Source organism: Stenella coeruleoalba, assembly GCF_951394435.1.
Source record: "Stenella coeruleoalba genome assembly, chromosome: 13".
NCBI classification, from domain to species: domain Eukaryota; kingdom Metazoa; phylum Chordata; class Mammalia; order Artiodactyla; family Delphinidae; genus Stenella; species Stenella coeruleoalba.
The window spans coordinates 83910497-83925191 of NC_137159.1; the positions used below are offsets into that span (position 1 = coordinate 83910497).

The window sequence follows — 14695 nt, forward strand, 5'->3', positions numbered from 1 at the left end:
TTCATCATTCTTAGGAAAATAGGTAGGGTTGATTCCCTATCTTCATTATTTACTGTTGTAGCTCTTCTTTCTACTGTGGGTCCTGTCTGCCTTCTCTGTATTGTTGCCAGATGATCTTTTTTTTTTTTTTTTTTTTTTTGCGGTACGTGGGCCTCTCACTGTTGTGGCCTCTCGCGTTGCGGAGCACAGGCTCCGGATACGCAGGCTCAGCGGCCATGGCTTACGGGCCCAGCCGCTGTGATCCTCCCAGACCGGGGCTCGAACCCGTGTCCCCTGCATTGGCAGGCGGATTCATAACCACTGCGCCACCAGGGAAGCCCCCAGATGATCTTTTAAAATTTAAGTCTTGTTCTTTCTCTCTCATATTTAAAATCCTAAAGACATCAATCCCTGCTATGATGTATAAAGATAATCCTTGCCTCCGTCTCTACCCTCTCTCCTGCTCTCTCTACCCCAAACTACCTTTACTCAACTATCAAATGATGCAGGTTCCTGAGTCCATCTGTTTTTAACCCTCCACATCTTGCAGGTGCTCTTTCACAGTGTGGAGTGCCCTCTCATCCTCGTCTGCTTTAGCTTCTGTTCATCCTTCACACTCAGCTCATGTGCCATCAGCTCCAGAAAGCTCCCCAGGATTTTGTTCTATTCATTTTTTAAAATCCTTAATACCCCAAATATTTGATAAATATTTATTTAATTATTTCATTCTTTCTTGCTTTTGGAGAGCTTTGATAGCTTCTGTGGTTTCAGGGCAAAGCCCAGACTTTTCAGGTGGACCCCAGTCTTTCTTCCCAGGTTCACTTCTTGCCATTCGTCTCCATATACACTAAGCTTTTGGATACAGAAGATTGTCTATCATTCTGTGAACTTTTTTCTTTCTTTCTTTCTTTACTTATTTATTTTTGGCTGCATTGGGACTTTGTTGCTGCGCACGGGCTTTCTCTAGTGGCGGCGAGCGGGGGCTACTCTTCGTTGTGGTGCGTGGGCTTCTTATTGTGGTGGCTTCTCTTGTTGCGGAGCACGGGCTCTAGGTGCGCGGGCTTCAGTAGTGTGGTACGCAGGCTCAGTAGTTGAGGCTCTACTACTCAGTAGTTGTGGCTTGCGGACTCTAGAGCACAGGCTCACTAGTTGTGGCGCATGGGCTTAGTTACTCCGCGGCATGTGGGATCTTCCTGGACCAGGGCTCGAACCCGTGTCCCCTGCATTGGCAGGCGGGTTCACAGAAGCCCCATTCTGTGAACTTTTATGAATTTCTATGAAGTGCGTGTCATGGTTTATCCTATTCCCTCTGCTAGGAATGTTATGACCTCCTCTGCCTGATGAACTCCTATTTATTTTCTCAAGTCTCAGTTGAGGTGTTAGCTTCTCTGTTAAGTCTCCTTAACTTACCCAGTCAACTTAGATGCCCCTTCTTCTGTAGTCAGTATTCACTGTCCATACCTCCATCAGTGCACAAAAGTTCTATTGGTCAAGGGTGTTATAAAAAGTAGGTATTCATTAAATGTTCATTTCAACCTGCAGTCTCCCATGTAGTTAAATGTCACTGTGAGTATTCTTGTGTCTCTTCATTGTCTTATGAATCTCCCCAAAGATAAAGCATTGCTTTTATGCGTGATTTACATTCTCTGATGTCTTTTGAATCACGTTCCAGCAGAAGGCGCTTTTGAGTGCAGTTTCTAGGCGGACATTTATTTTGTCAGGTACAGAGGCCGATCTGGGGTGGTGGTTAAGAGCACAGACTGAAGCCAGGCTTGTTGGGTTCATGGGTCTTGCTCCACCTCTTAGTAGCTTTGTGACTTCGAGCCTGTAATTAACTTCTCAGGGCCTTGTTTGCTCATCTGTTAAAATGTGATATTGTGGTTTGTACTTATTCTTCTGATAAGGATTACACACGTTATCTCGTGTAAACTATTTAGAACTGTGTTTGGCACTTGGTTGTTACTATTTCAGACTGTTGGACTTTATATTTCACAAGATATGGGAAGCAAAGAAAGCTTGTTGGAAATTAGAGGCTATATGACATTATGATGGAAAAATTGTCACTGATTGTAAAAGTTAAATTTAATTAAAATACATTTCATGCAGTGGTTAATCATCTATTAAGGAGAAATAGTATGGGGAAAATATGATTTATCTAGGATTAAAATTATGATTGGTATAAACCATAATCTAAAAATGCTCAAAGTATGATTTTTATCAAAATTCATGGTGAGAGCTAGTTTCTTTTAATACACCTTAGGTAATAATTTTAAATTTATTATTTCTTTAATAGTATGGAACCACCCCGTTGGTTTGGGCTGCACGAAAGGGTCATTTGGAATGTGTAAAACATTTATTGGCTATGGGAGCTGATGTTGATCAAGAAGGAGCTGTAAGTATCTTTTCTATTTTAACTGCTGGTAGTAGAGAGATGTTTTTAGTTTTAAGAGAGAGAATACTTTTTCCTTAGTATATTCCTAGAAAAATTTCCCTATAGTTTCTAAACGATACTTAGAAAAACAAACATCTTCTGTTATCCTGGTAAATATATTATAGATATTATGTATTACAGATATGTGCTTTTAAGGATTTATTGCTAATGCACATAAATTTTGGGAGGCTAAAACTATATGGAATATCTTTTAGTAATCTTAGTATAAATTAAAATACTCCCCAAATCAAATTGTTTGAATTACTGTTGTGGAAAGAGTTTCTATTTTGTTAAAATACCTTTTCTTTAAAATTCTAAAATAATATAATTTTTTGATATTTTAATCTGTGACTTGTTTTCTCTAATAGATTTAAAAATATCAAAAATCTGTGGTCAAAACCTATATAGCTTAAAAATTGGTTCAGTATATCTTACAGTCTAGCAGTTATAAATTCCTTATTGAGTACCCGCTGTCCACCCAGCCCTGTGCCAGATGTGCTGGGGATACTGGAGAAGCCTATCATATCGCTCTTCTCTTGAGCTTGTAAGAATATAGGTAAAGGAGACGACATTTATGCACAAGAAACAATACAGACTTCTGTTAACATAATTATTGTTATTATGTGAGATGGATCATAAAGGATTCTGAGAAGAGTTGCTACCAAATCTCTGGCTGCAATGTAACAGAAGTGAATTCTAAATCATTAAAAGTGACTTCCTGGCATAATACCAACCAGCTCCTCCTATTGTCCATGTTGACAGAAGCTACTAATTGGTGACCTTCGAGGGGTACATAGTATTTTAGTGGTGTGCGGAGATAGAGCATGATTCTTACCCAGGCATGGAAGTCATACCTTTCACTTGCCTCCTTTCTGGACAGTTTATCAAGTGGATGAGTGGCTTGTCTCTATGGTTATTGACTGCTGAGGAATCTGAAAAGGCGGTGTTATTTTAATATTGAGAGAATTATGGCTTAGTTCTGGGGGCTGATATAATAACTGAAATATTTCTATAAGGAAATTGCATGGTATCTCAAACTAGATCAAAATCTCAACAATAAGTTTTAATATTTCTTTTATAATGAGTCAGATTCTTCTATTATGTGATTTTGTTATAAATTAAATGTGCAGTTTTTAAAAGAACCACTAAAAATAAGACACTTTTGAAAATGTGGTTTGTAGATCACTGTGGAAAACAGGGAAATATGTTATACTTTTATTGAAATATTCTATAGCTTATTAATTCATTGTTTTACTTCAGTTTTTCATACAGATTTTATTATAGACAATTCTTTGAAGTCTGATTGATTCTTACTTTGGATTATTTAACTTAGAATGTGTTTAATTTTGAATCATCCTGTCAGCTATTTTATATGTCAATACTTTTAGTGAGAGGGTTTGTTCATTGTAAATGACTCCAATTTTGGATTATCATTTAAAGAATTGAATGTCGTAACAGTCCTATTGACCGAAGAGAATTAATGTATCTTCAAAAATGGAAAATATGCTTCTGGCCACTTTTGGTCTGTTTCTGGTTATTTATATTGGCATTTTATTATCAGAAATAACTGTTAATAATAGGCCACCTATTTGAAAACATCAGTTTTTTGACTATAGAATAAATTATATGTTTTCTGAAAGTACTAATTTCTTGGGTGTTGTTTGATTTGTAGAATTCAATGACTGCACTTATTGTGGCAGTAAAAGGAGGCTACACACAGTCAGTAAAAGAAATTTTGAAGAGGAATCCAAATGTAAATTTAACCGATAAGGATGGAAATACAGCTTTGATGATTGCATCAAAGGAGGGACATACAGAAATTGTACAGGATCTACTTGATGCTGGAACATATGTGAACATACCTGATAGGGTAGGTTATCTATTTAGAATTTGTCTTTCAGTGGTGACATTGATGGAAGGTTACCTTAACTTCTCACCACCTTTCAAGATTCTTCCTGCATGACATACATTTAAGATGTTTTATTTCTGCCTTTAGAACTAATAAGTTAAAACTTTCCAATCTTTGTGGAAGTGTTCTTCTAAATTTTTCAGAAATAATGCTGTTATTGAAAATGTGATCTTGAAACCATCCTAACTATAGGTGTTGTTCATGGCTGTTGTTATTCATTGTTCCAAGGCTTCAAGTCTCCCACCCTTACACCTAGAATTTTCAAATTGGTATCTCTTGTTCTCACCTCTTCTCGGAAGTCTACACTTGTCTGTCCAGCTCAACTTGAACTGTCCACTTGAATGTCTAATGGGCTTCTTAACTTACAGCAAAACAGGTGTCTTGTTTGTTTCATCCCACACCTGCTTTTCCCTCAGTCTTCTCCCTCTCAGTAAGTGGTACCAGCATCTATATATCCTGTTGTTAAAGCACCAAATCCTACACATTAGTCCTGATTTCTCAAGACTACCCAAGCCAAAGTAGCTACCCAGTCACTTTCTATCAAATCACTGTATTTTATTTGCATTACATTTATCTGATTTCTTATTTGTGTTTATTGTATGTTGTCTGTTAGTCTCCTCTAGGCTATAAATTCTCTCAGAGCTGGGACCTTGTCTTTCTTATTTCCTAGTGCCTAGAACAGTGCATGACACATCGTAAGCAATGAAATATTTATAACCTTTTATTAATTTACTAGTCTGAACCCACATTAATGCTAATATTCTCAACTAAAATGTGTCTGCCATGGTTTATTTACACTTTTAATGTAGTAGTTAAGGTACTACATCATGGTGCTAGACTTAATGATCCTCGAGGACCTGCCTCTTGCTGTAGAGCCCCCTGGGGCCCACTTAGGATTGAGACGAGCTGCAGCTTATGGAATCACCCAGCCCAAACTCATACAACTGATTTGTAATTTAGCAGTTAAAAAAAAAGGCCATTTACAGTATTTGAACTAGGGGAAGATATAATTAATAATGATTATTGCTTGGTGGATATAATTTCAGGGCAGAGATGTCCTTATGAGGTAGTGAACTTCATCTAAGCCTTGTACTGGGGAGTGAGTCTTGTGCACTGTTGGCCTGTAATGCCAAATTGATAGAATATAGATGCTGTTCTGGGAACCAACCTTCTCCCTTAACTAAATGTGGTTATAAACCCACAGATGGCTCTAGCTTTATAGCTCCCTTCTTTTTAGAATCCATGGCTTTTGTCGTATAGCATTATTCCAAGGGATTTGTATTATGTAATTTCCAAATGTTCCTCTGGTTCATTGACAGCCACTGTGTCATTTTATTTAATTTACATCTGTAATGGGAGGTTGGTTACCTTCAAATAGAATGGCTTATTGTTCTGGGTGACTTATCTTTCTAAACTTTCGTCGTGGAATTTCAGGTATAAATGTTCTCATTTTGAGGTATAAAGTCTTCTGTCCCTTATTCTGAAGGTTATTAATATCAGGTATTAATATTAGTTAACTTTCTGTTATTTAGAGAGAATTTTTTCCAAGAAATTTTCAGAAAAAATCTGTTAAATTAATACATGACTAATTTTAACTTGAAAACAGTGTTTTTTGTTCCATCATCAATTCACCTTGGTTTTTTTTTTTGTCTTTTTAGAGTGGAGATACTGTTTTAATTGGTGCTGTCAGAGGTGGTCATGTGGAAATTGTTCGAGCACTTCTTCAAAAATATGCTGATATAGACATTAGAGGACAGGTGTGTGTGATTACAGGGCTGTTGTTATCTTAGTATAATTGTTTGTATATGTTGGCTGATCATAATGTCATTCTTCCAGTTTTCCTATGGAGACAAACATATAAATCCTAGTACGTTTAATGGATGCCTGTATTATTAAGTTTCACTGCCATTATTATGGAATTTCTGTATTGATGTCCAGTTAGATTTAGATAGAAGTAAAGCATAAAGAAGTTCATGTTTTTCAAATACACCTCCCTTACTAATGTCTAAATATATTCAGTTCTGACATGAGTAGTTTATGATACCGAGGCAGTTGGTGGCACTTTGAGTGTATGGGACTTATTTTCTTTAGTATGTGTTTCCTCTGTTTTGTCTTCTTCATCCATGTATTGTTCTTGTGTTCCTGTTGTTTCATCTTTCTTCTCCTTTTCCCCCATTTGCTAGCCTTTCCCAGGACCACTTGGTAGTGCCTATGGATTTTGCTTAAGGCAGTCATAGCTCACAGAGCTGTAAAGGTTATTTATTTTAGGGAAAAGCTTCCCTAAAGTTGAGAATATATCCAATATGTCAAGAGCTTTAGATTAAAAAAAACTGTACTGAACAGCCTGTTTTGTGGTTGGAGAGTCTACATTTCTGCTCAGTTTTTTCCCTTGTATTTAGCTTGTATCCAAATCCACTTTTGAATCAAACTGATAAATATTATGCCAAATGCCATGAGGGTCTTAACATGGGTCCCTTGCCTGAAGAAACATGTGTTTTAGTTAGGAAGGTTTTAGTTTGTTTTGTTTATATTTATTCTTATGTTTTTATGTAAACATAAAAAGTGTTGCCACTTTTGGTATAAGATAGTATATGATTGCCTAGTGAAAGGTTCAAATGTAAGAGTCTTGAGGTGGGGAAAGTGGGCAGTAAGGAGAGCTTTTAAGGGAAGGTAGAATTTGAGCTAAGTTTAAAAGGTGGGTTAGATAGGGAGAGAGAAGGAAGGCTCGGTAGTTCAGGCAAGGATAGTGGAATAATGGGATGAGAAAATTTAGTAAGAAGGGAAAGTGAAAGACTGTATTCCTTATTGGTGAATAAATCAGCTTGTCAGCAGGATGGCGGGGAGGGTGGGATGGGAGATAGAGAAAAGAAAGGGACGTAGTGCCAGAGAGGCTGGAAACTAGTGTACAGTGTTGAGAAGGGAACTGCATTGGGGAAATCTTGGTGTCGGAAAATTAATGTGGCAGCGGCAGAGAGTCATTCACTGTCTTTCGGGATAAAATCATATTTTCACTAAAAGTTGGTGACTGGATCATCTATTTAGACTTTTACCGATCTCCTTTGTGTCTGTCAATTTTGTTTTCCTGTGTTTTAGTCAGTGTTTTTGTTCTCTACCTCTGCATTCAAAGTCCACATGGATCTGTTTTTGGTTTTTGAACTAGATAGGATTTTAAAGGATCTGATGAAGATCAGTATATAGGTGCAGTATAGAGATTAAGAAAGCTAAACATGGTAAAAAAACAATTCACCATATGTTTGTGTAGTACACTCTTATGCATTATCTTTTGAAAAGATTGGGCAGATGAAAAGCCAAAAGCCGAAAGTCAGAGTATTTATGTGACTTATCACAGGATACAGAGCTCAGGTACTGATGACTTCCAACATAGTGCAGGGTCCTGAAACCTGTTTGCTTTCCAAAAGCATAGTTTCCCTTATCAACTATGTGGGGTTGCTGCTTTCTCAGTCAAGAAGTATTAAGTTTTCTTAGGCTTCTTTCATAAAGAATTTCTTACAAGTAAATGCAAGATAGAATAAGGATTAATGTTATTTTCTACCATGCTGCTTCTTGGTAAGATATATTAATGCTTTAATAGGAATGTTAATAATGTTTTATATTTACAAATAGAAGTTTTTAATATTATATCTTATATGAAGTGGTTGTTGATTTTTTTATTATGCAGGACAATAAAACTGCTTTGTATTGGGCTGTTGAGAAAGGAAATGCAACGATGGTGAGAGATATCTTACAGTGCAATCCTGACACTGAAATATGCACAAAGGTATAAACGACATTTCTGTTCTCTTAGCAATACCTAGTGCTGAATGTTAGTACTGCTTATTTTTTTCAATTTTTTACAGTTGTTTGATATTAGAATTATACTGATTTAACTGGAAATGTTCTGTATTAAATTGAGGAGTAAGTTTATATCCTTTCAGGAGTTGTGTATTCACAGCAAAATGCAATGTGTAATTTATTTTAATTGTTATTTAATTTATTTTAATCAGAAAGTACAGTATCAGCTCTTCATAAATTGTGGACAGATCATTTCCCCAGAATTATTTTATGCTCCTGTTGTTTGGAATGCAGAACACATTTCCTTTTAAAATATCATTGTGTGTGGTTATTGGTTCCCCAAACCAACCACTTTTAGTCTATTTTACTCAAATCATGTGGAAAGTATAAAACTGTATAAGACTTTAGTGATTATATTTGGCTTTACATGTGATAGTTGTCCATGAGGAAAATATATTTGGAGTTCTGGATTGAAATGGCAGGAATGAATAAAGCAAACTTACGGAATCACCCGTAAGACAATCCTATTTCATCCGTTAGAGATTTGGAGCAGCATCTTCTGAACCAGTGATGGTAACCTCAGTGCCCTGGGGCAGAGCTTCTCCTGGGATACCTTCTGCTTTGCAGGTGGTGGCTCCTTGGAATCTTGTTTCTTTTTCTTTTAGACCTTTGTGTCAGCTACTGTGACCACACGTGGCTTCTGACCAGATTTTGCTTTTTCCTAATTCAGTGCTGAACTCTGGTCTCTTCTTATTTCTATTAATTTGATTTTGAAAGCAATTGTAAACTCTTTTAAGGTTTCCCAAAGGCATACTGCTCGTATCAGGTTGTTTCCCTGTTGTACACAGGTCCTTCCTTAGAAGCACAGAGGCGCTGGTGACAACATCTGACAGATCTAGACGCTGGCTTGTCTGGACATTGACAGGCTAGGTAGTGGGCTACTTGGGTGAGGTGGTCAGAACGGGAAGCAGCCTCTGGAGGAGGTGGCGCAGGTGTCAGCGGTGGGCCTGGGGAAAGACAGTGGTGAGGGGCAGAAGCGGCTGATAAGTAGTGGGGCACATCTCTTGCTCTGTTGAGTGATATAAAAGTATTTTGATACAAGTGATTGGTTATGAAAGGAAAAGCACTTGTTAGTTTTTCCAACTATGTTTCCTTGAGAACATTTTCAATATAGACTGGTCAGATATTTGAATTCTTGACACGTGTGTTTATGTGACTTTAAAGATTTAGGAGTAAAGGTATTAATCTGGCAAACTTTCTTATCTGTGCCCACAGGATGGTGAAACACCTCTTATAAAGGCTACCAAGATGAGAAATATAGAAGTAGTAGAGCTGCTGCTGGATAAAGGAGCTAAAGTATCTGCCGTAGATAAGGTAAAAACATCTGTGTAGAGAGCAGTTTTTTTTGAGGGCTATAGGTAGACTGACTGTATATCCGGTGGGTTTAATGGGGGTCTGAGAGATTACTTGCTGGGGCTATTTGTGTGGGATTTGGATGCTGTGAGATCTTCTTGGCTGTTCTGAGAGCATGCTGAGGAGTGGGCGGGCTCAGTATGCAGCAAAGCAGCTGCTTCAGAGGTTCCCTCTATGGCTCAGATCAGTTATGGCAAGGCGCATTGACCACCATGCAAGGAGGATGTCATCAGGTGTGGAGCTTGTTCAGAGAAACAGGAAGAAAGAATCCAAAAGGGGCTGGAGAAGATAGACTCTCAAAGGAGACTGGCATTCACGTTCACCAGCAGGAGAGATGTTCTACCATGTGTCCTTGCCTTAATCCTTTTAGAGGAATGTTCATATTTTCCATAATAAATTTAACTCTCAATTGCTTAATATTTCATATAGAATTGATTCCTGGTTTTAGTTGGTCTACATTTTAAGCAGGTTTCTTTCTCTACTTCAAATTGATTTCCTCACAGAAAAGAAGTTATTTCTGTATGAACTAAGAAATATAAATTTTTCCCTCTGAATATATAATATGATTTGGGCTCTCCTAATCCATAATAGATTGAAGCTTATCTTTTTATTATTCGTGAGGCAATTAAACAAAAAACACAGAATTTATATCTATTTGCCTTTTATTTTATCAAGAAACATTATTAAAAAAAACACAGAAAAGCCTCCTACCTATTATTACCATATTAATGTATTTATATATGGTATATATATTAATGTATATTAATATCATATTAATATAAAAGAAAGAAAATATAAAGAAAAATTTTAATCTTAAAAGTGAGGGCATAAAGTCAAAGAGAAGTTGTTGAAATTGAATGTACTTAACTTTCTAGAAAACTTCTGTATTGCCTGTTTTTCTCATTCTGCTGTTGACTACTTTCTGGCACTGGTCCCCTAATTTGCAAAAGGGAACCCCACTGGACTACGTGCCCTTTAAGGTGCCCTGTCTCGGACCCTGTTGTGTGTGCTTTGTCTTAAGTCAGCCCATACTTGCTGAGAAGCACACGTGATATCTGGAATGTTCTTGGAGTGAATGTGCATTCGTTCACACATACTTACAAAGGATGAATAAGGTGCTGTCCTGCTCGAATTTGGAATACAAACTTGTAAAAGTCTTGAACCTGGCTCTTCATAAAGGATTACATAAAAAAAATTTAAGAATAAAGATTAATGTTATTTTTACCTGGCCCATCACCAATCTCTGTTTATCTTCAGCATAAACAGGCAGGGTGTGTTGATGTCTTCTCTGCATTTTCAGAAATTTTGTGTCTGGCTGAAATGCCACTGATGATATTCTTCCTTCTCACATGTTTGGGGATAAGAAATGGAGTTCAGGTGGAGAAATAAGATGGTGAAATTCAGTTTAGATGTGGTTAGTTTGAAGGCTAAGACGTTCAGGAGGCCGTGACCAATAGGGCTTGAATTTGGGCCAGAAATCAAGGCTGGTGATAGGAATTTCACAGTTAGTTACCAAGAGATGAGAGCTGCATGGAAGTGACTAAGATCATCAGTTTGGAAGAAAGATGGAAGCTGAGGTCAAACTTTCCTTACAGCGTGTGTCACATTCTAGTTTGTTTTACGAAAGTGCATGTTTATCCAGTCTCCTCCTGTTACATTGTAACTTAGTTAAGGCCATGGACTGTTTTGTCTATCATCTCCATATCCCCCAAATTATCCAGCTCAGTGCCTTACTATATAGTGAGCTCGATACGTAGCTTTTCTGCCATATTTAGGATGTAGGAAGGGAATCTAGAAAAGGAAGAAGTAGACCTGAGGCAGAAGAGGAGATTCAAAATCACGATAAGGTTGTGCTGTAGAAGCCACAGGAAGTGAGTGGGTGAGAACTGAGAATTTCATTTGTTAACTTGTGGGTCATTGTCTTTAAGAGAGATGTTTGTGAAGTAAAAAGTGGAGAACACCTTGCGGACTGAATTTGTTTTTTTTTTTACGTATTAGTTTTCTTTCCTTAGTGTTGGATGCGAATACTAATATGATGGAGATTCTAATAAGGGAAGAAGGCAGGTTGATGTTAGGGAGCCGTGAAAGCTGAGGAGAACGGAAGAAGTTGTAGTAGCCAGAGAAGGATGGATTCAGCATAGAGGACTCTGAGGAAGAGAATGTAGGGAACTAACATAATGGTGACAAAGGGCGTGAGGAAGGACGAGGTCGCTTGTGCTAGTGGAATATCAGCATGGATTGGGAAGCTGTCTAGACAAATGGAGACCACGTTGTGAAATAGAATATAAATCAGTTGAGGAAGGTGGTTGACATCTGTGGACAGTAAGTATCTGGATGATAGATGGTTACTAACCTGTGATGGAGGTGGATCCAGGGCCTGGGAGGAGCCGCAAGGAAAAAGCCTGTTGCTTGTCCTCTTTCGTTCTAGAAGGCTGTGGGAGAAATAATACCTGAGAAAAGCTAGGGAAGGAACTAGAGAAAGAAATTGTGGGGAGGTTACAGAGATAAAAATTCATATTATTTATACATTCTATATGAAAAATATGAAAAGTTCGGATTTTCTGTTATTTTATAGAAGCATGAAAATTGTTACTCTGTATGTACTATATGTAAGAAATGTGAAAGTTCAAGTTTCCTGCCACTATTTTACAGAAAGGAGACACTCCTTTGCATATTGCTATTCGTGGGAGGAGTCGGAAACTGGCAGAACTTCTTTTAAGAAATCCCAAAGATGGACGGTTACTTTATAGGCCCAACAAAGCAGGCGAGACTCCCTACAACATTGACTGTAGCCATCAGAAAAGTATTTTAACTCAAATATTTGGAGCCAGTAAGTATTGGGTTTTGTACCTAACTGGGCTTTTAAGAAATGAATGTCTATGAAAAAATTAAGAGACTTCCAGCAGTTTTGCATTTCTCACTTAACTGAAGATTATAAAAGTTAAGAAAGTTATTACTTTACTGTAGAAAAATAACTTTTCCCTGTCTAAAGCTGTTTTGCATTATATTGTAGCATTCACATTAAGTACATTCAGAGTCAACAATCAGCTTTTAAGACTTCTAGAAATCTAGCCTACTTTTCTAAAACTCTCTTCCCCCTGTTATTCTCTCAGGTATTCTTTGTGCTTTTATCAAAATGCACTCTGTTTTCAGAGTGTGGCTCTCTACCTTTGCTTGTGCTGTGTCCTCTCCATCCCAATGAACGTTCTTGTTAAAATCATCTCTCTCCAAGGCTGGAGTCAGTTGTCTTGTTCTCAGTGACGTTTTAACTGATCTGCCTAACCAGATACAATTTTTGCCTCATTTGAATACTTAAGCATTTGTGTTTATATTTCCTTTTTTAATACTTATTACATATGGCCTTTTATTTTGTTTCTTTTAAAATTTTCTCCCTTATTTCTTTTAGAATTTTCTCCCTTCCAGATTCCAAGTTATTCAGGGCAGGGATTCTTTCTTCTTGTATCCTCCATAACATCTAGCACATAATGCCTTGAATGTTGTACTAAAATAGTTTTTGCTTGTAAAGGATGCACATGAGAATGTAATCATTCACATGTGGTCTTTTGAAATACGGAACAGTTTTCTACTAGAGTTAAAAAACAGACATGTTAGTCCCAGAAACCAACAGGAGATAGTAGAATCCTGCCACCTTCCAGTTTAGCTGTTTACTTACATAAGCAAGTATGATTCTGTTCAACATTATGAGTTATATTTTAAAATATTTTTTTCTGTTGATAATAATGCACACATTAAATTTTAGGAATTAAAACACGAATACAGTAGAAAGTTCAAATTTCCTATCGTCCTTTATCTCCTAATTTGTAATTGTTTGAATGACTTGCCAAGATTTTCTTTACATTTCTAAAAATGTTTTATACTATGTATATAGCCTTAAAAAACTTGAGATACCATAATATAAAAGTTTTAAATAATGAACTATACCATATTTTAATTGTTGCACAATCTTTCATTCTAAGTTCTAATAGTACATTCAGTTCTTTATTGATGAATATTTGGTTTGTTTTGCTGTTAAAAGCTAGTGCTGAAGTGAACATCTTTTTTGTACGTATATCTGTTAACTCTTATTTTTAGGATTATTTTCTTGGAATAAACTCCCAGAAGTAGAACTGGCAAGTCAGTGGATGTTCAGTTTTGATAGACTTTCCAAAATGGTTGTAACAATTTCTCCTTCCTTAGACCATGTATGATAGTGCAGTTTCCTGCAACCTTGCTAAAACTGGATATTTCCAGCTTCCTTAAGCTTTCTAATCAGATCAATAAGAAAAAATTTCATTGTAATTGGCATTGTAAAATTATTAGTGAGATTGAGATCTTTTAATATGTTCATAGGCTATTTGCATTTTTGCTATTTTCCTCTTTGTATCCTTTGCTGTCTTTTTTCTTGAGTTTTTAAAATTATTTAAAAATTGATTTTTGTGTCTTTAAGGATATTGATCCTGGATCCAGCCTATATATTGTATCTCTCTCCCGTGCTTATTCTTTGTTTATGGTGTTGGGGTTTTTTAATTCCCCATCCAATAGTTATATAAATTTGTAGTTTACTTGTTGGTCTTTTCCTGCAGTTCTGGCTTTAGTATTATATTGAGAAAGAAAGGCCTTTTCCACACAAAGATTTTTATAGTTTTTTCTCTTATATTTTCTTCTAGTGCTTTTATAGTTTTACTCTTTACATTTAATTTTTTAATGTTTCAGAAACTTATTTTTGTTAAAGTATGAGATGCAGAGTTTTAATTTTATTTAAAAAAATGGATGGCTTACTTCTCCCAATACCACTTAACTAATTCATCCTTTCCCCACTGATTTGAAATGCCACATGTTAATATCCTGTGTGAGTTCTGTGATGTTGTAATTATTGTAGCTTTAGAATGTATTTTGATTCTTCTTCAAAGACAGCTACTTTTTGGTAGTCTTTAAATTATTTTTCATAGCTATTTTTACATGTTCTTCTTGCTTTTCAGCTTTTCAAAATACCCTCATGGAATATTATTATTGGAATTGCCTTAAAGTGGTAGATTAATGTGGGGGAGAATTGCTCTTTTTAAGTTATTGAACCTTTCTGTCTGGAACCATAGAATGTCTCGTTTTCTCTGGTTATCTATTACGATTTTCACTAACATAGCATTCTTTATATAGGTATTATACATATTAAA

At 36.4% G+C, this 14695-nt stretch overlaps 1 protein-coding gene across 3 annotated transcripts in view; it reads left to right on the forward strand.

Annotated features, from left to right (window-relative positions):
* KIDINS220 (kinase D interacting substrate 220) overlaps positions 1-14695 on the forward strand; it is a 97656-nt gene that overhangs the window by 19709 nt on the left and 63252 nt on the right. For all 3 annotated transcript variants that reach the window (XM_079941173.1, XM_079941171.1, XM_079941172.1), the window contains exons 7-12: positions 2273-2371; positions 4083-4280; positions 5978-6076; positions 7999-8097; positions 9387-9485; positions 12177-12354. In XM_079941173.1, the coding sequence (XP_079797299.1) occupies positions 2273-2371; positions 4083-4280; positions 5978-6076; positions 7999-8097; positions 9387-9485; positions 12177-12354 (772 nt within the window). The remainder of the gene's footprint in view (positions 1-2272; positions 2372-4082; positions 4281-5977; positions 6077-7998; positions 8098-9386; positions 9486-12176; positions 12355-14695) is intronic.